This window comes from Phoenix dactylifera, chromosome 1, assembly GCF_009389715.1.
Source record: "Phoenix dactylifera cultivar Barhee BC4 chromosome 1, palm_55x_up_171113_PBpolish2nd_filt_p, whole genome shotgun sequence".
Classification (NCBI taxonomy): Eukaryota; Viridiplantae; Streptophyta; class Magnoliopsida; order Arecales; family Arecaceae; genus Phoenix; species Phoenix dactylifera.
Window position 1 is genome coordinate 38,675,120 of NC_052392.1, and position 25,618 is coordinate 38,700,737.

General features: G+C 36.9%; 3 protein-coding genes across 10 annotated transcripts in view; all 3 read left to right on the forward strand.

Annotated features, from left to right (window-relative positions):
• Positions 1-351: 351 nt before the first annotated feature.
• On the forward strand, positions 352-10,887 carry LOC103719493. 7 transcript variants are annotated; one of them, XR_005515038.1, is made up of 11 exons: positions 2,647-2,710; positions 3,147-3,237; positions 3,705-3,891; positions 4,721-5,509; positions 6,890-7,246; positions 7,701-7,762; positions 7,863-7,960; positions 8,071-8,164; positions 9,714-9,806; positions 10,052-10,137; positions 10,218-10,887. XR_005515038.1 is itself a non-coding variant. In XM_039134098.1 (7 exons), exons 2-6 carry the CDS (start codon positions 3,820-3,822, stop codon positions 7,909-7,911), a joined length of 1,329 nt encoding a protein of 442 aa, XP_038990026.1. In that variant the 5' UTR covers positions 2,626-2,710; positions 3,705-3,819; the 3' UTR covers positions 7,912-7,960; positions 8,071-8,165. The 7 variants fall into 7 exon arrangements, 1 of the variants encoding a protein (XP_038990026.1); XR_005515039.1 differs by lacking the exon at positions 2,647-2,710 and adding an exon at positions 2,712-2,829; XR_005515036.1 differs by lacking the exons at positions 2,647-2,710; positions 3,147-3,237 and adding an exon at positions 352-513.
• Positions 10,888-12,990: 2,103 nt separating this feature from the next.
• LOC103719492 (cytochrome c) lies at positions 12,991-18,428 on the forward strand. 2 transcript variants are annotated; one of them, XM_039134107.1, is made up of 3 exons: positions 12,991-13,217; positions 14,224-14,357; positions 15,084-16,872. In XM_039134107.1, exons 1-3 carry the CDS (start codon positions 13,106-13,108, stop codon positions 15,099-15,101), a joined length of 264 nt encoding a protein of 87 aa, XP_038990035.1. In that variant the 5' UTR covers positions 12,991-13,105; the 3' UTR covers positions 15,102-16,872. The 2 variants fall into 2 exon arrangements, with proteins under 2 accessions (XP_038990035.1, XP_008806985.1); XM_008808763.3 differs by lacking the exon at positions 15,084-16,872 and adding an exon at positions 18,013-18,428 and having other exon boundaries at positions 12,992-13,217.
• Positions 18,429-22,847: 4,419 nt separating this feature from the next.
• The window catches only part of LOC103719491 (non-lysosomal glucosylceramidase), a 46,466-nt gene continuing 43,695 nt past the window's right edge, over positions 22,848-25,618 (forward strand). The window contains exon 1 of the mRNA XM_008808756.3: positions 22,848-22,989. The gene's annotated coding sequence lies outside the window, so the exon portion shown is untranslated. The remainder of the gene's footprint in view (positions 22,990-25,618) is intronic.

The window sequence follows — 25,618 nt, forward strand, 5'->3', positions numbered from 1 at the left end:
TACACTTAAAAAAGATGGACAATTAGCTAGAGCAGCAGATGCTATAGCGAAACTGATTGTAAAAAAAAGGATAAACCGGGCCCGAGCGATGCTGAGGCAATCTTTCTTCGTTGTCTTATGGCTCATGGCAGCTAACTTTTACACCTTTTTAGGGTGGGAATGACTCAGAGATTTCAACCCAAGTCCAAAGACATCCGGTCAAAGTAATACAGTGCTGGTCCCCAATGCTCTCCCGCCGGTTTCAGATCCAGCCAACTAAACGCTTGGAGATCCACCAAATCAACGGCTCTCAGTGAATCACGGCACGTGAAGTTTCTGTCTCTTCCTCACGTGAAACCATGTGCCCGCGACCTTCGGCTCTATGTCTACTATAATGGTTTTATCTCCTTGATATCCAAGAGAGAAGAAATTTCTTCCATCTGCTTCCTCCTGTCTTCCAAGAAGGCTCGAAAGCTCTTCCTCCCTTATCACTCAGACCTAAAGATCTATCTTCTCCTCGGATCTCATCAAATGGTACGCGCTTTTATCTTCCTTAATTCCTCTCAATCGTAGCATCGAACGATTTTTTTTTCCTTGATATAGCATCAAGACTCTCCATTGATTTATTTAGTCCATACCTATATTCTAACTTATCGTTAGCTCACAATGAATTACACCACCATTTTTTTCATAGATTTTTTTATGAATAGCCATGTGTATCAAATTGGACATCGAAAAGACATAAACTGAAATTGAAGTGGGTGTTGATGTTATTTAGGATAATTAGTGGAACAAAGACCATAGTTCTTATTGAAGTAGTTCTTAACAGGTTTTTAAGTGTGTTGGATTTCGGTTTATGAGCTGTTTCTGAGGAAATGCTCGGATCTGCATGAAGTTCCAGGAGCATCAAAGTAGTGGAAAACATCGATGGAAGTATCGCAAAAGCGTTTCGTACTTTTTATTTTTTTGGGTATAACGGTCGCTCATATTAATCTGGCATGAAAACTGCAATCAACTAAGTCAATATACAATATATGGAATAAAAATGGGATACAATATCAGCCTATGTCCATAAGATCTCTCTGGAGTGATGAGCAGCAAAGAAGGCAACTCAATCAGCCGTCATGTTCACCTTTCGGTATACATGACCAGCTTGAAAGGAGTCAGGATCTCTCACCATCCGCTGTATATCGCTCGGGAGAGTATGACCGTCGATCTGTTTCGCGCTTTACACAAAGGCTCTTTCTTCATTTAGCGGAATTCCCGGAGAAACACACTCTATGGGAAACGTCTTATTGTCCTCCAGCTGCTGGCTCTCGTAAATTTTTCAACCCTCTTGACTTGACGAGGTGATGGCCAAAGCCCAACTACTAATTAAACGATTGGTTAAATCCAGCCGTTCGATGCAAGTTGATGGATGAACAGCATTGATTCAAGCATGGGCCCTTACGGTATACAAAACTCGGCTATTCTGCCTTTTGGATCGAGAAGGGAATCCCCTGCTCCTTTTTGTCTTGGTCCTTTTCAGTTGAGTTCCTTTTTGCGCTTATTTTATCTTTTCACCTGATTCTTTGGGACATCATGACCCATTGTTAAACCTAAAAGATAGGCAATGAAACCCCAATCATGGCTTTAGTGTACTTCCTTGTGGGGGATCCTGCCAAGCCAACGCAATTATCTTATCCAACTGCATAGCTTATCCTCAATTATAATATTTGTGAGATATCTTGTACATGGATCGAAGAAGGAAGGTATTTCAGAATGGTACTATGAGGATCCATGTGGGCGTGTATTTAGTCCTATATCAGTTATTCGCTAGAGAAATTTTGGATACTTATACAGAACTAAAGAATTCAGAAAATATTTTCTGCCTAATGAAGTATTTTAAAGCTAAAAAAATGTATACAAAAAGTATGTCACACATGAACTTTCCTGCTAGGAGTGTATGTTTAACCATGACTAACCTTACATCTATTCTCACCATACCAATCTTATTCAAGATAGCCTCATGAATACTCAAGAATTAAATAATTGGTCACATCCATAGTTGCTGTTCCTGTGGGGAATGGGGTGTGTGTGCATGCATGTGAGCTGTCTTTGGCCCATCTCTCCACCCGAAGACAATGACAAAACCTATGATCAAGTGAGTCCCAAAGACGTAGGAAAATGAGCACAGAAAGGCAAAAGAAAGCCCGCTTTATTCCTCTCCCACTTCAATAATTAAGAGTCCTTTTCATGCCAGTAGAAAATCTTGCATCGTTTAAATCAATAGCTTAATCAAGAAACCATAACTCTAAAAGCATGATATTCGTACCCACCAGTATCCTTACATCCACCCCTTTTCTTCTTTTTTTAATTAAAGTTTTATGTTAGGTACAAATGGAAGCATTTCGTTTTTATTTCTTTTTTTTTCTTTTTCCCGGAGTCGCTTTTTTTTTTTTTTTTTTTTTTTTTTGGCGCAATATGAAAGGATGAGGAGATTTGGGGTCACAGATTGCCGGTTTCCTTTCCTGCTTTGTTAGGGTGCGAACTGCCGCTAAAAAAAAAAAAGAAAAGAAAGAAAGAGAGGGAGATTTGGGGTGGAGAATGAAAAATTGGAGTGGGAATATCGGTGCCCTAAGAAAATGGTAATATTTAACGCTACTGGTTGGAACGGTCCGTGCACAGCTCTGCTCGCTCGGGGCTGCGGTTTTGGCGGTTGAGGTATAAAGGATTGAAATCGAAGGGCTCGGTGAGGTTTTCGCCGTCGTTTAATTTCACTCGCTTTTGATCTCGCCGTCTGCGAAGGGGAAATTTTTTCCTGAATCTTTTTTGGATCACAAAATGGATGATTTGACGCCTAGTACCAAGGTTCTCGAGCTAGATTTTCTGGGTTTTCTTTCTTTCTTTCTTTCTTTCTTTTGGATTTGATTTTATGGCAAAGATTTGATTTGGATTCTTTGTGTTGATATCTTTAAATTTTTCATCGTCTTCTCTCTTTTTTTCGTTTGGGCGAATTCTTTATTTCTCATTTGCGCTGTTATTTTAGATCTTTCTTCCTTTTTTTCCCCCGATGATGCTAGGGATTTAGAGTGAATTATCGAGTGCCGGATTTTGGATTTTATAGGATCATTGAAGAGCTGCATTGATGATTTTTCCTGATTTTAGTTCCTTTTTATTGGAAATAGGAATTCGCTGCTGCTATTTCCACGAATCAAATTTCTGCTTGAGTTGTGAAAACAAAAGGTTACTGTTCAAGAATGGGAGATTGAAGAATAGGTAGCAAGATTCGAAGCCATGATTTTCTTCTTCTTTTTTTACCGATTGTTTAGCATGTTCAAGAATGTGTTGAACTCGTGAAAGTAGATTATTATGATATGTTTTCAGATCTTGTTTGACTCTGACAGTAGTGAGTGTTGGGGTAACTTTGGTTTACTGTCTTAGCTTATTTACAGAACTTTGTTTATTTTGGATTGTTTAATGATCAGAGGAGCCTCTTGTTGACATGATAGAGTTTTTGACCCAATGCTATTACAATGGTCTTTACAAACATTACTTAAAACTTTATCGATGATTTAGAGTATTGTGAAAAATCATCTCAATTTATTAAATTTCCTTTACCAAAGTTGTATTCTGTCTTTGTTATTGTCACAATCTTAAAAAGTTCATTATTCTCAGTATTTTGACTTTTGCATTATTGAGTTTAAGGACTAAAATTATACTTATTCTTTTTCCCTTTAATGCAGGGATTTGCCCTTACTTATCTTTTTGTAGAATGGAAGGCAATCTCAGGTGATTGATCTTGCCTCCACAATTGTTGTGCAAGTGTGCAACAATTCTGAAATAACTGGTTGATACGAAATGGCGACTGATGTTGATCAGACTTTTTATGGATGGTCTCAGGATGAGTCATCTGATCAAGATGGTTCTCAAGTAATTTTTTTTCCTAATCTCTCTGGATTGTTCACCATCATAATTATCTGTCTTAAATTTTCTTCCATGACTTTAGAGTGCTAAATTTTAACAGCAATTCATTCTTTTGTATATCAAACCATCTATTCTTTGCTCTTTAACCTTATTATGATGACATTGTCCAACTTGTATAAATGCTAAGTACAATGTTAAGATTTTTATGTATTACTTGTTTCAATTTGCAGTTCATATTTTATAATGTGTGTTCTTATATGTAATATACTGTATCAAATTCTACATCATATTTACAACAGAAATGGTGTGGGTTCCTTTTATTCTCTGTTTTGCTCTTATTGGTTCTATATTGTCTGTTTTCCTCCCCTTGCAGTCTCATTGCCATGTTTCTGAAGTATACACAATTGGAGCGATCTAAACTTAACACATCTGCTTATCAAGTTAGACTGCAACACAAAAAGTCTATGATGGATATAATTTTCCTAGTCTGTTGTTATTGGGGAGTTAAATGGGTGTTTGGGGCATTGTTAAGTACCTGAATATCATAGCTCTGTATTTCCTGATCTACTTCATCATTCTTCTCGCCTATAGAAATCTGAACATGTGATACATTAGCTTTCAGCTGTGGTAGGATTTCTTTTTCTCCTTTTGTGCCTTAGTTTTCTGTTGATTGATGTGGATATTATATAAATTTTAATATAAAAGGTTGGGTCAGCAGAGAATGCAGCATATGGTACAAAGGGGCCTAAGAAAGATTATTGGGATGTTATAATTGTTTAAATACATTATTTTCTTTCATTCGTGCAGAGTATTGATGCTATGAATCTGATTGCAGGAAGCTTCGGTCTCCCAAATGCTTGATCACGGGTCTATATCCTTTGGAAGATTTGCAAGTGAGCCATTGTCATGGGAGAGAAGGTCAGTCTTCGCTCATGACAGACGTCAGGAGGAACTGGAGAAAGTTAATGGCTTAGTTGCCAAAAAGAAAGCATTCTTTGAAGAATATTACAAAAGGCTTCGAGCTTTGAAGGCCTTGCAACAGAATCAGCCAACTGAGCTCACATTGGATTATGGTGGTGATGGTAGTAATTCTAGCCAGACTGGAGAAGATGATGAAACAGCTTTGCAGGTTGGAACTCTTCGAGATGAGGCAGCAGAAACTATTGATGCCTCTTCAGGGGAACCTGCAAATGAACTTACCTTCACGCAAGATATGAATTGCAGCGAAGATCTTCAAACTAGACAGTTGTATCCAGCATCCACAACATCAGATATTGACTCATTGAGAAAAAATATAGAAAAAATCGAGCTGGAGAAAAACTCTAACCATGCTGTGCGGACGCAGGACTTGGAGACAGAATCCTTATTGCCAGTAACTAGGAGCACAGAAGAAATTGAACAGAACTATATCAGTAGTGTTGATGACAAAGAGATTCTGAGGGAACAAGAGAGTTCAGTGTCTAATGTTGAACCTGGACCTGCTCCCGATGGGTCTGTCTCAAACCTGACAAATTCAAGAGCCAGTGAATCTCAGCTTGCACCAGATCACAACTTAATACCAAACAAAACCAAACTGGCTGTTGAGAAATCTCCAGACTGTAAATCAGATCCTGAAGTGAAGAAGGTTTGTCAAACTTGGATTGTCTTCTTGCATTTGTATAAAACCTTCTTGTTGCTTTGAATAGGCTGGTCGGTTTTTCTTTACTAACCAAATAAAATTAAGACTGCTAAGGACCTGAAATGTTTCTTTCAGTATGCTGCGGCCACTCCAACTCCCCAAGTAGATTCCGATGTCCAATTTTATTTAACAATAAAGACATGCTTGGGGCATGCTCAGGCAACATCTTATTTAGGAGGATTATCTTGACAACCATGGATCATCTGGTCCAGAAATTGACCGATATAGGATTTTGGGTGCAGTGGTTTGTACACATTTTCCAACTATAATAGCTCCTCTTCCGTAATCCGGCTCAGGGCTAAACCAGGGCCTTATTCTTACTGATCATCTCCACAGAGTCCCAGCATGATTTCTTGATTAGAAAATGTTTCTCCATTTCATCCCTTTAACCATCCAGTTAGATAAAACTCATTTGTATATTACTTATGTGACCAGGGAATATATCATGGCCAGCACCCGTAGTTTGAAGAAGCATAAAAAAGAGAAATTGGCATAACCCATACTGTGGAATTTTGAAAATGTGAAATATTGCCTATCATACAGTTTTTTTTTTATAGATGTATACTCAATGTATATGCTAAGTATTGTTTTGTTCCTACTGGTCTAACAAATATATTCAGTCAGGATGGTAGTTTAAGCCTCATACCATATACTGTAAGAGTGATTCTCAAGATTCTAGTCAGATCACGAGTAAACATCACACCGCATATATCCTAGAGAGCTTGTTTTATGATATTATTCTCCTTTTAAGGGCCTACAGACATCTGCATTTTATTCAAGTGATCAATGTAGATATTCAATGCGGACAGGAGGAATTGATTGTTCCCCTCTCTAGCAAATCATATTAATAAATACGTGGTTATGAATATGATTTGATGTCATGAAAATAAAGCTTCATGATGAACCGAGGAGTCTGCAACTTAAGGATTCTTTCATGCGATCGCACAATTTAGCAATTTGCTTGTCATGTTTGCTATGTTTATTTCCACATGCAAGATGGTTATCTTGATTGTTTAGAGTCATTTAAGATGCTGAAGTTACAGACCACAAGATAAGTAGACCTTTACCATCACCTATGGGGCACCGAAAGTAACAGTTGATTTTTCACACTATTTGTAATGCCCCCTCTGCTTCTGTCATTGCTTTTAATGCATATGCTTTTGTAAGATTAAATGCAGTGTTTCTTGTAGAAAACATTAGAATGTTGGAACAAAAAATCCACTTTGTTAAAGTCCAGATCAATGACATCCCAGCTGCTTTTTTCTTTTCTTTTTCCTTTTTAATACTGGATGACCAGGTTTATTTTTCATTTGATTCTATTTTCAGGAGCGTGCTGCTTCTGTTAGGACTGGCCTGGAGCTAACACATGGAACAAGGAGAGAAGTGGTTAAGTCATCGAGGGGAGCCGAACATCCAGGACAGAAGCTTATTGGCAAGGCAGATAGCAATCCCCATTCAGGCAAAGCAATTGCCAGTAAAGGCACAGGCAACAATACATCTGCCTCAGTTGCTTCGCGTAGGTCAGTTACAGAAGTACGTTCCAGTATTACTAGCGCACCACCATTTTCTCTTTCCCTGGAAAGAAGATCAGGCATTAGGGAAAGTGCGGTGAGATCGGAATCCAAAACCTCCAACAGATTAGCATCATTGCAAAATCGGGAAAATGGCGGGTCAAGTGTGCAGGTGAGTTCAGTTGGTATTTAGTGTTTGCGAGCATTTGGCTTGGTGCATTTCCTATCTGCTTTTGATGTTCTTTTTCTTCCAAGTAATCTGTGTATTTTCTTGCTCCACTTGATGTTTTCTGTCAAAGTCATCTCAAGCCATGTAATTCAAGAATCCATGAAATGTAGAGAGCACAAAATTTTAACATTTATAGAGCCAGTTCAAATTTCTTTTTCCTATGTCATGTTCTAGGGGCCACATGATGTAATTACTAGCATTTCCTGTAGTTACTCACGGATGGTGCTGTGGCTACAGTGTCTTTACTGATTTGCTCAATATTGTAATCTTTGCACCTTCAAACTCACTTTTTCCTTTTTTTCTTATTCTGAAGAACACTGGTACGTCTTCTGATTTCAATTATCGTGATAATCTTGCTGTGATCGCTGATTCGCTATCCCAATTGCCATTTTTATAGGGTGGTACAAAGAAGACAATTGCAACCTGTTGCGTGAAGAGCCGAGGACTACAAAATAAAAGGTCAATCTTGTTACAAGATCATGGCATCATTTGGAGAAGACATATGTTGCACTTTAGATACTCATATTGTTGCACTGCAATATCTGCATTTAATTTTCAGGGACTGCAAAGAAGTGATAAAAAATCTTTGCCATCGGAGAGCCAGGTGACCAGCCTGAAGGGCAGAGATGCGCATGTTCTCAGACAATCCAAGTCAAGGTTAAAAGCTCAACTGCATACGAGATTATTATTTTCTAATGTTTTTCACTTGTTTTCCAATCGTGCATTAGAAGACTAAAATCCAAAAACATTTTTTTTTACATTTCCAGATCAAATAACCTTCCTGTGAGGAACAAGTCTAACTCTGATGGTGGATCTGAAGTACAGTTCATGAATACCATCCAAAGGAACAAACCAAAGGAGGTAAAATGGCATACATTAGATGCTTCTCTTGTTCAGCAAATTTTATGTTTAGGTGCCATGCCTAGTTGGGACAAGCAAAAGTTGTTTTACCTAGTAATCATATATTGATTCCATTTTACTATTTTCTCCTGAAATTTGATAATGCAAAGAGGTAAATGGTCTACTTTAACAACTTTTTGTGCTGATTGTTTGTTTTATGTTTCATGCATAATTTGGCAATCTAAAGAAAAAATTTTGACTTCATGTGATCAAACATATATTATTCCTCCAAACAGTTAAAGTATCATAATAATTTCCTAGCAAGGGAAAGTGTCATATTGACATGATCAGATGTGGTTAAAATATGGAGATAAATTTAACCATCCCAGTAATATGGGGTTGCCTTCACAAAATCTGCTTCACTAGTGGTTTTCATTCGACATCCAGTCTTTCATAATGGAATACCTTAAGCAAACATTTGTCACTTATTTCTCTTCTCTGTATAATTTATTAGGATTTCGCCAACAATCTCTTGTAATGAGCTGTATCAATTTACACATATCTGGACCATGAAGTTTTTCCTCAGTTTATCCTCTTGGTGTTATTCCTATTACTGTTTCAAAGTTATCATTGAACTTTATCCTTAGTTTTGCAATTCATTCAATTCAACTTCCTCATGTGTGTTAGGTTTACCATATGCTCAAGGGCCTGTTCCACCACCTAACATACTAATTATATAAAATAAAGCCATCTTTGTGGTCATCTAATATTTTATGTTTGCTCCTGATCCTTTGAGGAAATATGGTCTTTGTAATCTGGCCAGTCGGATAGAAGAATAGATTCGGTTGCAATTTATTCAATAATACATTCATCAATCAGTAGACTCTAGTAATGTCAAAACTGTCAGTATGATTTTGTCATATTAATGTTCAACAGTACAGCCAGTTTAATGCTAATTTAGATTTATGATATCTGAGCAAATCAGACTGATGATTTGGCACCATAGTACTCATCTCGTGGATGTGAATTATCCATTGTTTTGAATCTATACAATTTTACCCTAAGATTTAGATGTTTCTTTTCTGTTTTTAATTGTTGTGCTGGTTGTCCCATTTAATAATGTTTTTGGAACTCTTATATGTTGTAATTGCAATTAGAAAGTTGAGGCTTTAATGTGTGATGCATTTTCTGCAAGTAGGAAGACATCGTTTGAGTTCCTGAAGTATTAAAGCATGTAATCTCATGTAAACGAGAGGGTTTTAGTTTTTGATTCATAGTCGAGGGGACTCTCTTGTGATGTGTGGAACATAGTGGCTATACATTACACTCAGCACAACTGATCGACATGCGGCATTGCAACTCAAATAGTTCTTGGTGGTTGAGTCTCGTGGATGAGGAGGGGGTTTCCTGTGACATAGAGGAGGCCATCTCTAAAGTTTCTGCAGTAACTCTTCCACTGGCAACAGACCTTGCTTTATCTTACTAGCAGAGCTGGAAACGTAACACTTTTCTAGATTGTCGTAAATTCTCTCTTAGATGTTTTGTGATTCTCATGGAGTTGATTGTGCAGGAAAAAGGGGACATAAGGTTGAAGGAGCCTCGAGGACCTACTAAGAAGATCGTTACTCCTGTCACTGGAAATCCTGGGACACGGTATAAAAATGTGAGATTCATTCCCATGTATCCAATAATCATTATTATTGAAGAACAGTAGTTCATCGTGAAACCGTCTGTTGTTGCTACTGAGCAGTAGTGCCTGGCGAACATCAGATGACTGATAACTGTGGGTCTGACACATTCCTGCGAGTGTAACACCTTCTTTTGACACTTGCACAACGGGCAGTGTTATCTTGTGGAAAATAGGAGTCATGCATCTTTTTCTACTCACTGTTATTCTGAAAACTACAGGCATTTCAATCCTGGACTGGTGTGCAATCAAATGGTGGGAGGAAATCCCAAGCCAATAGTATGTCACTGGATGGGAGGAAGCCAAAGTACGCCACTCTTTTGCACCCATTGAAGCTTCTAGTATTGAGGCCTTACTGCTTACTTTTTTTTCATGTTGTCTATACAGGCGTGGAACACCACCGTGGCGATGACTTATCTGAAGATGCAAAGCCTCGGGCTTTCTGATTAGTAGGAACATTGCATCTGATAGCTGCATTCATGCATGTGAAGTAGTATCAGTACCTGTCTACTGAGTATTGTTGTAATATCTCCGCTGAGTGTTGTTATAATGCCTTATTTCTCTCGTAGTTACCATGGCTGCTGCTGCTGAACGGTGTCAATCTGTAGTTAGTTCTTGAGTTGCTTTAGAGAGGTGGTCCTGTTGCTAGAAGTGCCATCAGATATTCTAAAGATAGTGTATAGCTAAAAGGGAAATGGATGGACTTAGAGAAATAGAGGTTGAACATACTAGATTGTGAAACTTCTAGTTTTGATTGATGTGCTCTGCTTTATGGTGGTCATTCAAATGGATTTCCCGACCTGCAGCCCAAGCAAACAAAATAAGCTGGCTAAAAGTGTACTCTATTTCAGGAATAAAGTCTCTTGATGCTTGGGAGAAAGGGTTGTCATTGGTGCAATTCTTTTAAAATGAAGCTCCACAAAGAACAACTTTCATCGATAAGGTTGGTAAATCAGTTTGTTCCAAATTGTGCTTCACATGTTCTTCGTGCAATCGATGAAAATTTTATTGATTGTTAATATAATCAGTACAACATTCTAAGATATACTTTTCGACTTCTATCTTCTTCAATAATGCAAATGTTATCCTTGGAAAGAATGGATAATGCTAGTGCCGCAGAATATGAATTACATTTAGGTGTCACTGTTGGATTCTGCACCTCTGGGTTTTTATCTTCCTAATGCTGTCTTATCAGAGATTTGTTTCCACTGCATAAAACCCTTTTCAACAAGCCTTGAACGTGTGAAGAAAATGAGATGAAGAGTTGCGCTAGGAACAGAAGTAGTCATATGTGTCCGTGTGGGCACCGTAGAGTATCGCCTAGGGGAATTTCTTCTTTTCTAAAAGGTAGGACAGTAGGGAAAGACAGGAGGGGACTCTAGTAGTAGAAGTCCCCTGCCATCTTGCCTCGTTTCTTACCGTTTCAAGATTTGTATCAGGGGTACATGATATTAAAAAAATAGTTCCCAAGAGGATTTCTGTTCCTTTCTATCTGGCAATATAGAAAGAGGTTTGTAGTTGCTGACATGGCATTCCAGAACATCATGTTATATTAGCAAGTAAATTGGTGAGGCACTATGTATGTATAATGTATTATTAAAGTATTTTGTTTTTTTTTTTTCACAAGACAAGTACCTCAGGACACGAGTACGGACACACCCAATAAAATTTGAAAACAAAATATCGCGGAGAGCTGTAGGTAGCTCTCCCTCCTGCATCCATAGAGTACTGCTTGAGTGACTAGCTATATAAGAAGCCACCCAATCTGTGACTCTGTTGGCCTCTCTATAAACATGCTATATCTTAGAAACATGCTATATCTTAGAAGATCTTATCCTACTTATTTGGTATCATAACAGGTCATCTATTTTTTTTTCAACCAAGACAATAACCAAATATGTCAAAGAAGTATAGTTCTATATCCTACTTTACCATCATGTTATTAACATCGGATCCCGACATGATGCATGCACCATCATCCCCATTTTGAAAACTAGAAATCACCTAACCATGTTGATGTTGGGCTGTAGAAACCTTCTACTACTAGATATCCATATCTAATGAGGGTTTTAGTATGAAGCGGTGGATACAAAATGTTAAGCATATGACCTATATGTGACCAAAGTGATTGGGAGACTTGCCTTCTAAAAGTCTTTCTACTCATCCATATTTTCCTTGACTAAAGTTTGGGAAATACAGTACACATGGTGTGAAGACAGATGACAACCTAACCAAATCCTCACCATATGCATGGAAGTTTAAGTTTTACATAAGCTTGCAATTTTTATTTTATTATAATAAAATTTACTAAATATTTTTTAATAGTATTATATCAAAATTTTGACCTGTGTAAGGCCATAGGTGCAAGTATATCTATTTGGTCATTTGTAAGCCTTAGTAAGAAAATATAATAACTAAATTTGAATTAATAGAAGTGGCTTTTCAGGTCATGCATGTCTATAGAGAGGCTAACAGGACTGCAGACTGGATGGCCTCGTACGTGACGAAGCACTCTGGAGACACTTTTTGGGTTGGAGAGAATGAGGTGCCCAGTGCGTTTTATGATATATTGTATCTTAATTTTTTTAAATATATCCGTATTAGAAGTGTATGAATCATCTGTGTCAAAAAAAAAAATTTTTTATGTAAAACGGATTCTATAAGGATCAAGAGACACTTATTTGCCATAAATTTATTTTTCAGAATTTTGATCATGATTTTTTCACACAAATTATTTCATAAAAAGCAGCCAATCTCAAATAAGTGGTCCAGATTGTTGCTCATAAAACCATCGAACGAGTCCATGAATTTTGTGGTCCAGATTGTTGATCAAGCAAATTACATTAGCCTACATTAGCCCACATGTTTCTTTTTGCACAAGGATTGAATAATAATTCTGAATAATAATTTTAATCAAACTTGCCTACTTTCACGTCGTTCCAACAAGAACCGGGAACCTTCGCCAGCCACGCTTCCAGACACGTGGCACCTTTTCCTACCGTCCAACCCACCAAACACGAATCCAAGCTTCCAGAACCATCGTTTATTCCTAAATTACCCCTAACATTTTCCAATCTTCTATTACAATAAAGGTGGATAACAATGCCATTTCAAGAGTTGGGGAGGGTATTGTAATAATTTCAGCGAACACCTATATATATAAGGGGGAGCGGCACGCGACCCTTGGGAAATCATAGTTGCTGGTTGGAGGCGGCGCCGAGAGGGTAGTCGGTCTTTGCCGCGTGAAAGGAGCAAACCCTAACCCTAGATCTCAAATGGCGTCGTTCGCGGAGGCTCCTCCCGGCGATCCGAAGGCCGGGGAGAAGATCTTCAAGACCAAGTGCGCCCAGTGCCACACCGTCGAGAAGGGGGCCGGCCACAAGCAAGGTGAACCTCTCCCCCTTCCACGATCTCCGTGTATTTCTCTTGATCTTTTTATGTGCGATTGATTTAGATCTAATGTGTTGTTTTCCACTGATTTTTGTGAGAGTCCTTTGTTCGAATTTGTTTGATTTGAACCTTCTCTGATCGGTGTTCTGTGGTTCCGAAGCTCGATCTGTAGGTTCTAGGCCTATGAAATTTTGCTTCCTTGTTGTTTTCTTTCTTTTTTTTTCCCAGGTGATTGTTGTTTCTTAATTTATTTTTATGTGACCGATGATTTTCTTTCCGGCGTTATTTTATGCTGAATATTCTGTAGTTGAAGTCTTCGAGGGTTTCTGTTGGATTTGCAAACTCCAATATATTCCCCTTCTGTTTGTGGGGGTTATCTTTAATCTATATGTTTGCTGATCTCATGGCATTCTTTTTTATATACAGCAAAAGTTTTGATGTGGCTTCTACCCCCAATAAAAAGTTTTAATGTGGCTGGTACTAGGGCCCCAGAATTCATTGCTTGAGATTTGCTGAATCCAGTGAACACCTGATACGTCTCTATTGTCTTTCATAATTAGACACTGCTAATTTTGGAAATAAGGATTGTTGCCCGATTTCATAGTTGGCTTGTTTCTTTTCTTTCCTTTTGTGCTTTGAGGTTAATTAGCATCAAAATAAACCATGTATGCTGGTGTAAGAAATTATCTTGAATGAGAATTCTGCCATTGAGGCTTTGGGAGATAAAAAGAGGATCGACTTTTATTATTGGTTACGTATCAAAACCAGTGAGTTTCATAGTGCTCATAATTCATAGCATTTGTTGATGATCTGTGGACTGGTAAAAAATTATTTCCTGTTTTCATTCACAAACTCATGTTTACATTTGCTATTTCCAATGTTTTGGCCGTCTTTATGTGCATTTAATGCAACAACTTCATCCGTCCTTCTTTGGCTAGTAATAGTTTAGTGTTAATTGTGCATAAATTTTTGTGACAATTTTTTCGTTTTGCTCTGTATGCAGGACCTAATTTGAATGGACTTTTTGGGAGGCAATCTGGTACTACACCTGGCTATTCATACTCTTCTGCAAACAAGAACATGGCTGTGACGTGGGAGGAGTCAACTTTGTATGATTACTTGCTTAATCCTAAAAAGGTGTGGAATCCAAACTCAATATCATTGATTACATATCGAACTCAGTTATTTGTTTATTGTGTTATTATTTATAAGATATGCAACATGATAGCTAACACAAGCATTCAATTTTTTTAATCAACCAGTTCAGATTTTTTTTTTCATATACATGTTAGGAAGGGTTGTGTAATCTAGATTTTCCACCTGAACTAAGACAGTAATATCAGAGACGAATTGGCACTAATTTTAGTAGGATCTTCTTGGTTGCTAGAATCATTATTTTATTGGAAAGATCTGTGGATTCTACATATTGGATATTAAGGAGTCAATTATGTATTAATATATTTCTTTGCTGTCAAAAAATCCACTGGAATAGTGAAATATATACAAGGCATGAAGTATGTGAGGGACATATTGTATTCCTAAGAGGCATAGATAACCTTTATTCAGTATTCTGATTGATTTATAATTTAGTAAATCAATTGATTTTAGGACATACTACTTTTTGAGGTACTTTTTCCCCTCTTCTTCTTTTGAAAGAAATCAGTTGAATCAGTGAAATGATAGCTTCTGTTGAATTCTGCATAAAGTTGGATTCAGCAGTGGGTGGGGAATGGCTTGTGTTTTAGTGATTGTTCACAGCTTTAGGTGCTTAAATGGTTAAATATTCTGGTGGATATCTTTGTCTCTTTAAATTTGTCGTGACTGCTGGGTTGGATTAATCAACTTATCATGCTTGATATACAGAATCAGGCTGATCATTAGGAAATGGTGGAAAACTTGGCTGATATGGGGTTTCCAATGAGCTTCTAAAATGACTAGGTACATGATCTTTTAGTTTTTCTTTTCTCTCTCATAAATGGAGTGTGGACCATGCTTAGGGTTGTCATCATGCTAGCTGGGCTTACGCCAAACCTTAACCTGATCTGGAACCATAGGCTTCATGAATTGGGCATGGTACCAACTGTATATGTCACTCCTCTTCGTTCTTGTCAAGTGGCTATATTGTTAGCTTTGTTTTTAAAGTTTTTTTTTACATCTATTGGTTTTCTTTTTTTTTTTCTTTTCCATGTCGTGCAATTTTAAGTTAGAAAATTAAAATAGTTTAGAACCTGAAGAAGGCTTGTTGGAGTTTCATCATTGGAGATGAAACAGGAATGGCTTAGTAATCTTGTTAACTAGGATGTGTTTTACATGATTGATAGTGAATTGTGGTGGTATATGGCGAGGCAGAATGTCTACCATGATCCACCATTGTAAGCTAGATAAAATTTGATTTGATTTTGTTGTATAGCTAGACTAGTAGGTAACCAGCTTGTTCTTGCTACTGGATCTAGTGCCAAGGCAGCTAAAGTTTGCAAGAATCATTTTTATTGGTCGCAACACTTTTCATGTAACTAAGGAGTTTATAGCTTAGTGAACTTGTGAGCTAGGTTATATTTTATAGTTAATGGTGTATGCTGGAAAGTGGAATGTCCACCAAGATTCACCATGATAAGTTGGATATGTCTTGATTTGATATAGTTGTGCTGTAAACTAGTGGCTCACTAGCTTGTTCTACCTACTTGACCTAGTACCTTGGCAGCTAAGGTCAGCATGTATAAGTTTTAATGATGTGAACACTTTTTTGTTTGGGGAAAAGAAAACATGGCTAGCAGCATCCACATTGACAAACAATGTTGACACTTTCATGGAACGAAGAAGCTAACAACAAAGTAGTTGATACCAATGCCGGCGGAACCAATTCGAACCGGCCAGTTCCGTCCGTTTCGAATTGTACCGGTGGCTTAGAAAACGAGACGCATTCCCGGAGACGGAGAAGGAGAAGGAAAGAGAGAGCGAGCGGGGAAGGGAGGGAGGGAGAGGATGCTGGCGGAGCCCGGTGTAGGCCGTGAGGGGGCTAGCGCCGGCGAAGAAGGCCTCTTAAGCGAAACAAACGGTCGGTCACTTAAAAAAATTCATGATTCGTAAGTAAAGTTAGCAAATCGATTGTCGACTTCACTTACGAATTCACAAATTTTTTAAGCAGCCTTTTTCTCTAGCACCGGCCCCCTTGCAGCCTCCGTCGAGCTCCGCCGACTCTCCTTCGGCGTTCTCTCCCTCCCTGCCTCTCTCTCTCTCTTTTCCTCTCTCGTTTTGCCACTCCCTTGTCTGTTCACTGTGTTGGTACGGGCTTGGCACGATGCGGGCCCATACCAAACTGTCCTGTCGAAGAACCGGTACAGAGTCCGGTACCGATTTCTCCGATCTTGGTTGATACATTAGTTGGTGGGAAATGCACATGGGACCTTGAGAGCGTGGCAATGGGTGTCTATAACCTGTTTCCTGAATGTAGCCAAAATTCTTTACTTGAGATCCAAGGAAATGAACTTGAGTAGCTTCTAGGTTGTTTGGGTCCTAGAAGCACATGCTAGAAGCTTTCAGCCGGGTCCGGTACCTATAAGAGGGAATTGATTTGCGAGAGCGAGAGGGCAGAGGGTCATAGGGCACAATCCATACCGGATTAAAGAATGGCCTCTTGTAGTCTTTTTTTTTCTTTTTCAAAAAAAAAAAATCCCACCAGATCGGACCTGCAACTCTTGTACTCCCTCTCCCTTTTGCTTGCTCCCTCCCTTCTCCTATGATGTCTTCTGAACCGATGTTGCCAGATTTAGCTAGAAATTCCCAAACATGCCTAATTGGTTATATATATCCACAACCCAAGATGCTTTGGAAGTGTTTGAAAATATATTTTGGCACAGGCCTGTTGCTTCCCATGATTGAGGGTGCTCTTGACCTCACAGATTCTAGATGATGATGACGTAATTTTGTTTACTTGCTGGGACGAATTTTTTGGGGGGTTGGTTTTGAAAAGCTCACGAGTAGATGATATCTATTTAGATTTGCATTATGGTGGCAATTTAATGTTGCAATGTTATATACTCTGCCAAGTTATGGCTGTGTTGAGATCAAAGCTTTTCTTCTTCACGGGAGTCTTTTACTGAAGCCTTGTTCATCGTGGTTCATGGAGATGGATGGAAGGATTGTCTCTGGATAGAAATGTGACGGTGGGCTGGGGATGAGGTGGGGCCATGGAGTCTAATTAGGTGAGGCAAACTGTTTTTTCCCCAAAATTATAAATTGTTTTGTTACCTGTTCATGGGTACACAAATGCCTTACCTGTAAGGAGCCTATGGATGAAGCATTAATTTTATGCGCGGGTCTGCCTAGGCTGTTATGCCACATATATCATGCTCGATGATTGCTTGTATCTAATGAGAAAAAAAGGTAAACTTATAATGTTAAGTATTGCACGTCTCATGCTATGCTATGTCACAATCATCTCTCCGTTTCTACCCAATGAGTGAGAGAGAGACTTATGATCCTAAGATTTGCATGCCTCATGCTATTATCACAGTCATCTCTCCATTCCGCCCATAACTAAATCATATCTCGTCCAAGATTCTTCGTACTGGTTACATTCAATTTTATCTCTGCAATTTTTTCGCATTCTCATTGTTCTTTAGGGGTGTAGGGAACTGGAACTGGAGAAGTGTTAAATTATTTTGTGTGCATTCGTGGTTCTCTTTCCATAATCATTATTTGTAGTTTTCCGCATGTAACGACAATGAACACACATTTGGAAACTATGTGGAAATCTTGTATGATGTCTCATGGGCGTTTTCTGGTTGTGCAGTACATTCCGGGTACCAAGATGGTTTTCCCTGGACTGAAGAAGCCGAAAGAGCGTGCGGACCTTATTGCTTATCTCAAAGAGTCCACAGCACCTTAAATCCGTTGCATCCTATTATGCTGCGGACAAATTTTTTGGGCTAATAAGACCTATAGGGTCACCTTGCTTTTTTCAAAGCAGTGGAGCCATGATAACATTTATTCTTTAACGAGTTCCTCTTGAATTGTTTCCCTCCATCATGGGATTGTTTCCCTGAGATAAATTTATTTTGACTGTAAAATTTAGCCTTGCATCATTTTCAGGAATACACACTTGTGGTGAGATTATTTGTGACATCCAGCAAATGCCCCAAAATAAACAAATAACAATTATTCAGGACAATCGTTTCCTGCTTCGGATGTTGTACGCAGGAACTTGTTTGTGGTCGGTTTGCTTGTTATGATTTTTGAGGATTGGAGATGGGGATGGGGATTGGGCTGGACTTTGGGAAAACGTGGTTGGGTGTTTGGAGCTTGTTCTGCTGGCAATTTATGTTTTGTGTGGCTCTCGCCTATGTGGGTATTGGCAAAAGTTTAGTTTCCTTGGGGAAACAGAGCTTTTTAACCCAGTTTTGGGACTTTATAGATGTTTTAAAAAAAAAGCTCCCTATTAGCACATACCATCATTATATATCATTATATTATTTTGTTAGCATAATTTTTGGAGATCATATAACAATCTATATCATTTATAATATTTTTTTATTAACATAATTGTATATTAATTTATATTATTTTTTAATGATTTTGTTAGAGTAATTTTGTAGATCATGTGATTTGTATTAGTCTATATTAGTTTTTTATATAAAGTCTATCTATGTGTATAGTATTTGAGATATACAGAGATGGCAGAATAGAGAAATAAAATTATATATTTTTTAAATATTTTAATATGGTATTAGAGCTATCGATTATCTAATTTGCTGTTGCCATTTCTTTCGTTTTTGTAATGGTTGTCGTTGCCATGTCTAAAAGTTTGGAAGATTTTTATTTTTGATTTATTATTTTTTTTTGGATGAATCTACATTCGAAGATTTTCTATTTTTTGGTGTATTTGTAGATCCTCTATTTTCTAGTGAGTCAGATTTCATATTTTTTAGTAGATCTATGTCCTCTATTTTTGAGAGTTTAATTTTTGAACTTTTTTTTCCAACAGATTTACAGCTTTTTCACATCGTTTTTCTTCTCAATTTCAAAACTTCAGTTGTTTATTCTCACAGTTGTTGGACCTCTTTCATTTCCAATTTTATTTACTGTCTCCAGCTTCTTTACCATCCATTTCGAGATATTTTGTATGGTACTTCCATCTATGAGAATTGTCGTTATCTTTTATGCCATCAAGCAAATCAATCAGTCACATCCTAGATACGTTAATCTATCACGTCAATTAGACACATCAACAGACATACCAGTTTATATTAGTTAGCTATGTTTAGTCTGCCACGTTAATTAGTTCTTTCAGCATTGTTCTGCCATAGCAAATTATATATTGTTAAATCAGTTTGATACATCAGTCTACCATATGGGCTATTGAGTTGCTATATCAACTTATAATATGCTACATCAACTTTTAAGCTGCTATAACAGCTTGTGCTCTACGCCATATTAGCTTTTGATCTATCACGACGTTAGCATCTGAGCTACTAAGTCAGTTTCTAGTTTATCACATTAGTTTCTGAGCTACTATTTTAGCTTTTGATATAGTACATCAGTTTCTGGGTATATTCGGGATTTAGTTTTCAAACTTAAGTTGGCACTTAGAGTACTATATTAGGAGGATATTAGCATAATTTTAGGGATCACATAACAACCTGTATCACTTATGATATTTTTTTTTATTAACGTGATTATATCAACATATTTTTTTTTTTTGCATTATCTTGTCAAGATAATTTTAGGGATCACATAATAACTTGTATGTCAGTAATATTTTCAATTGCTAGCGTGATCCTATATTAACCTATATTATTTTCTTATATGGAATCTGTATACGAGTATATATAACTCTAAGATCTATTGAAACGGAACAGAGAAATAAAATTATTTTTTTTATATTCTCATCTTTTGCAAATATTTTAACACTCTAAAAACGTTTTAATTTTTGCTTTCGTCTCTATTGTCCCATCTTTTTCTCTTGTGCTCATTTTCTTACGTGGGAGCCAAGCAAGTCTCCGGGGTCATTGTTTTCCACCTGTATATCGGTAGAATAGATGTTGATATAATGTGTCATGAAGGCCTATAGTCAATGATCTAGGGGCTTTTTGTGAACGTAGGCCTTTCAAGATGGGGATTGCGGATTTTATTTACTAAGTAGTGCCTTGGGTGATGCCAACTCCGTGCAGGAAAGCTTCAAGTTTCTGATGGCAATTGTTGGTGTGACCGGTGGGCCAAGGTATTTAACAAAAAAATTGAAACGAGTGGTTTTTAATATGATTCTGATATTATTAGTTTAGTACGATACTTCCGTTTCAGCAAACAATAGTAATAAAAAAAAAGAACTAAATTTATTAAGGATGATGTTTGAATGACAATAGATTTGTTTTGAATGATCCGAAGCCCCTGGATCCAACATTAATACATTTATAATGACGGAAACTGCTGGCGATATTGACATGTTGGGCTGGCAACGTGGACCGATTACGCACTCTCCATAACTTTGAAAACCTTTATCCAGATATCATCATGAAATATTACGAGCACCGGTCAGATTACCGGAGTCTAGTCTTACTCGCTTAAATTCACAACTAATAACCATCTAACTGGCATGCGGATTAAATAATGCTGCTGATGCGCATCTTATGAGGATCCATGCGGAAGTGTGTTTAGTTCCGGAGAAGTATATGAGGAGCTATGCAGACATGTCTTTAGTCCCATCTTGGTTATTTGCTGAATAGTTCTTGGGTACTTATATAGGATAAAAGAATCCAAATAATATATTCAGGCTATTCATTTTCGATAAGCTCCTGGATTATTACAATGGTATTAAAGTGGATCCGGCCCATAACATATGTGTACTAGGGGACACTGTAGCACATATTTATTGAAGTTGACTATAGGCCTGATCGTGGTGGTTGTGATTAGATTTGAACTCTTAGCCTGATGAGAACGTCAAGACTTAAACGAAAAGAGTATATGAGGATACATGCAGTTGTGTGTTTAGTCCCGAAGAGTATATGAGGATCAATGCGAGTGTGTGCTTAGACCCACATCGTTTATTCACTTGGTAGATCTTGGATATTTATATAGGATTAAGAAATCTAAATAATATCTTCGCCTAGCCATTTTGAGTGAGCTCCAGGTTGTTACACATCTTGATTTACGGAACATATAAAGAACGCATTATGTCATCAAGGACCAGTTCCAATGCTCCAATGTCAACGAGTAAGGACTTTAGGGCAGTCAGGATATCCCAACTTGTGTCTGTAGAATGGCTTTAGTCCTTGGGTTTTGCAAGTTTCAAGGGAGGTTGTTGACCATTAAACCAAGGTGAAGCTTTTTCCTGTTTCTTTCTTCTAGATGGCCTTGGTATTTTTATCACTTCACAAGAATTTTGACGAAGACTGACTGAGAGCAGTTTCATTTGTTTAAGCAAAGAATAACGCAGCCTTTGAATGGAATTTCTTATAACTGGATTACTTTTAGCAAAACATCTTTTGCTTAGCAGAAAGAAAGTATAAGCAATTTGAGGGTAAAATAATCGGATAATAATTTAAAGAAAGATAACAAACTGTAACTTGAGATATTTGAGAATTCTAGTTAAGTGATATTTGCCTAATTTTCTCAAAAAAATGGCAAATCTCTAATGAGAAGAAAAAAGATCTTTTTGTATTTCTTGATTCATGCTTGCTTGATTTTTGAGAAAAATGGTTGCAATCAAATTATTGGAAACATAACAAAATTGTTGTGGAATAACAGTTTTTATTTTTTTTTTTATTTTTGATTATGAAATCATTGTTAAAGATAAGCAGTACATACTATTTGTTTCTTTATGAACGCTTGATGAGCAGCACTTGGTGCTTAGATCAACTTGCATATTAGAGCGAAGTAAGATTCTAAGTCCTTCAAATTAACATGACAACCGGGGCAAGTCTTATAAATCCCAATTCGAATTAGTAAATGAATTCTTAGTCATTTTCAAAAATATCTTGTCCTTTTAGTTACATCATTTTATTATGACTATATGATTTATCCTAGCTATAACCTTGGAACACCTTTATATCATCCTATATATTATTACTTTACTCTAACGACATTCGATAACCCATGCTATTACCTTATTTTTTTTTAAAATAAAAAAAAAGAGTCTGGAGAGCCCCCTTCATCAATTTTCCACACCCCCACAATGCATGATATCAGCAGGTGGATCCACTTCGCATCACCTTTACTTGTTCGTCATTTTAAATTACTTTGTGTTTGTATATATAGATGTTTTTTATGTCAAGAAAATTCATAGTTGAAAACTTAGGTTCATGATATTAGATAGATTTCATAATATAAAATTTTAACAACTAGATTAACCATTTTTCCAATATGGACAACTTTTTGCGTGTCCGAATACCTTAACTCATCCAAGAATATTAAAAGTGCCAAGTTGTTTGGTAGAAGACATTCATGTAGCTCTCTTGGTGCCAAAATGTCCAAGAATATTATCTTTAAGCATAAATTACCATAGAATAAAGCAGTCCCCTATTATCAAATGAGCTTCCAAGACCTATGACATAGAAAGGTAGGTGACCTTTCTAATTGTCAAATGGATGATGCTGCACCAACCATGGGGCTGTGGAAACTTGTCCTGGCTTGGGCGTAGGAATCGAACATTGGAAAAAGAATGAAGTAAGAATACAAAGTCTATAAATAAGCCTCAGCTCCCGGCTATATATAGCTGCTACTCTCTCTGAAGCTCTCAAGTTTCTCCCTTCATCACTTTGATTGGCTCACAAAGGTAAGGCTCTTGATCTTTGGATTTCTTTTGTTTCTCAATCATCCCTTGGATACGAATTTCCTGCTCTTGTATGTTTGAATTGTGAAAGAGATTTCCTGGTGGTTACTCTTTTCTTCTTCTTTTTTCCCTTCCTTTTCTCAGATGTGCTTTGTATCTATATGGTTCCATTTTCTATGCCTTCTTCCCCACCTTTAGTGCTTATTGTTGTGGAAGAATGAATTGTAGTTTATCAAGAGAGTCAGCATGCTGCTTCTTGGCCACACCCACCTTGATGCTTGATCTAAATTCTAAAATAGAAAATTGATGCTCTTATCTCTACTTGTCAACAACTACATCCCCTCTCAACTTTTCAGATTGGCTAAACAAATTACTCTAGAATTTTTCAATGGAAAAAAAATAGAGGGGAAAGATTATTTTTCTAGATTTTGGTGGCACTAAGATTTCTTAGTTGGGTATAAAGCTTTAGATATCAAGTCTGAGTCTGACACCTTTTTATTGGTAGGAAGAGGGACAATTTCCCACTTTCGTTTCCTGTAGCTTGATATTGTAAGAAAATAGAAAATATATAAATAATTCTATCTCATCCTATCAACTTAAGTTTTTAGAATAAATAGTAATTTTTATATGATATCAGAGCAGAGATAGTCTTATTATTAAAGATTTCATAGGTTGGGCTTACTTCATCCTATCAGCTTAAGCTTTTGAGACAAGTGGTGATTTTATATACCATTATAGAAATGGTATATAAAATATTATAGAGATTTACAGTCCACATTAAAAAGTTCATTTTAGCATTGGACTACTCACATAGGTGAGCACATTTTTTTTTTAATGATGCAACGTATATTTTTATCTTGAATTTACCTTGCTAAGGGTTTGGTTTTTTTATTGTTGCTGTTTGTTGGATAAAAAATTTATGAGAAATGGGTTACTTAGTAACTTAACAGACTTCTCCCCTGTCTGGCCACATATATAAGATTTTAATCCAAGTTTGAACCAAAAAGTTTCACCATCCTGACAAGCTATTGGCTTCGATCTTGATTTCTTATTTCGATATCGAGCTTGTTTAATCAAATGACAACTATAAACTTCAATCTTGATTTTTATTTTAGACGTGTGGCTTGCTTAAGCAAAGTATGTCTCTATGTTCTCTTAGAAAATAGAAAATGAAAAAAATCAAATCAACTCGTCTATATGGAGAAACTAAAAAGCTAAATTAAGCGAGGAAGGTGGGAACCCACTTTTCTGCTTGGTTCCAATGAATCTAATGACTGCATGGAAAGGCAAAGCTAGTGAAATAATTAAGTTTTTCTCCCCTCTTCCGAAGAACAAAATATTACAATGTTCAACTGGCCAAAAAATGTTGTGGTTGAAACCGAAAGATTCAATATTTATTCATGTGCATCAAACTAAGTGCTGATATGACCATAAGTATAGTTGAAATAGATGGTTACGGACCAAATACTAGTATACCCATATTCGTAGCTATATTTTTCAACACATATGAATATATATTAAACATTAAGCATATTTGTATTTGTTATAAATGGATTGAAATATTAGTCGAGTATTAAATATATAAATATTCTTTATATCTGAATATAAATTTAAGTCAGATAGAGTGGAATTCTATAAGAAAAATTGAGATAAATAATAGTCATAAAGGATGGAAAAGGAGTCGGCTATCCAAGTTGCACGCGACACACAGATAATTAGGTATGGAATTAATTAAGGCATAGTTACTAAATCTATATAAAAATCGACCCAATTAAGGATTTGCACCACTTGTCATCTAACTAGATTTGTATTAAAATACTAAAAACTAAAATTATTCAAAATAAAATATATAACATAATTTTTAAAATTATCAATTTTTCTACATCAAATACCATCATTCCTTTTTAATTAAGCATATATAAAAATTAATAACACTGCTAATCAAAATTATGAGCGGAGAAATGGCAAGTCGGAAAATTTGGAAAATATAACAAGAATGGCGAGATAGCGCAGCTAAGTATTTGCAAATCGTTAATGGTAATTAGTATTGTGCACCTCCAATACCAAGCCAAATATTAGAAAAATGAATTTGAGGTTAGGGGAAGTGGAAAATGTCACGGTTTCCATCATACTAGTACGACAAGAAAGCAACCTTAACAGATGTCTAGGATAATATAGAGAGAACCAAATGGAGGCATTCCTTTCTTTTCACAGTGCGAGTCCAGCCAATATTTTAGGGAGCCTGAAAGCACTAGACTTTGGCATTCTGAAACAGGGGGACAGTAACGTTAGGTATTGTGTTCTCATATCATAGTAATCTTTTTTGTTTGTAGTAAAAATCGCATTCATATAGTTCTTACATGAGTACATTCTGCCAAGTCAAAAGTAATAAAATGATACAAAGAAGAAGGAATCTCAGTGACACTAGTCCAAAAAAATCTCTACAGAGTGCCAAGCCATATAGGAGGCGACTCAGTCTGCAGTTCTATTCATCTTTCGATACACACTATCATAATAATCTTTGGTGTCATTTTCTGATATGAGTCCTGCGTGCATTGTATGCTTTATATGAGGTCTATGACCACCAAACGTGTAGTCATTTGGCTCCATTCGGCACAAGTCTTTTTCTTAT

Bases quoted from the DNA above. Each gene is read 5' to 3' on its own strand.
- LOC103719492 (XM_008808763.3), top strand. From the start codon at position 13,106: ATGGCGTCGTTCGCGGAGGCTCCTCCCGGCGATCCGAAGGCCGGGGAG. The intron at 13,218-14,223 runs GTGAACCTCTCC...CTCTGTATGCAG, and splicing joins GGGGGCCGGCCACAAGCAAG to GACCTAATTTGAATGGACTT. The intron at 14,358-18,012 runs GTGTGGAATCCA...CTGGTTGTGCAG, and splicing joins ACTTGCTTAATCCTAAAAAG to TACATTCCGGGTACCAAGAT.
- LOC103719493 (XM_039134098.1), top strand. From the start codon at position 3,820: ATGGCGACTGATGTTGATCAGACTTTTTATGGATGGTCTCAGGATGAG. The intron at 3,892-4,720 runs GTAATTTTTTTT...ATCTGATTGCAG, and splicing joins CTGATCAAGATGGTTCTCAA to GAAGCTTCGGTCTCCCAAAT. The intron at 7,247-7,700 runs GTGAGTTCAGTT...CCATTTTTATAG, and splicing joins ATGGCGGGTCAAGTGTGCAG to GGTGGTACAAAGAAGACAAT.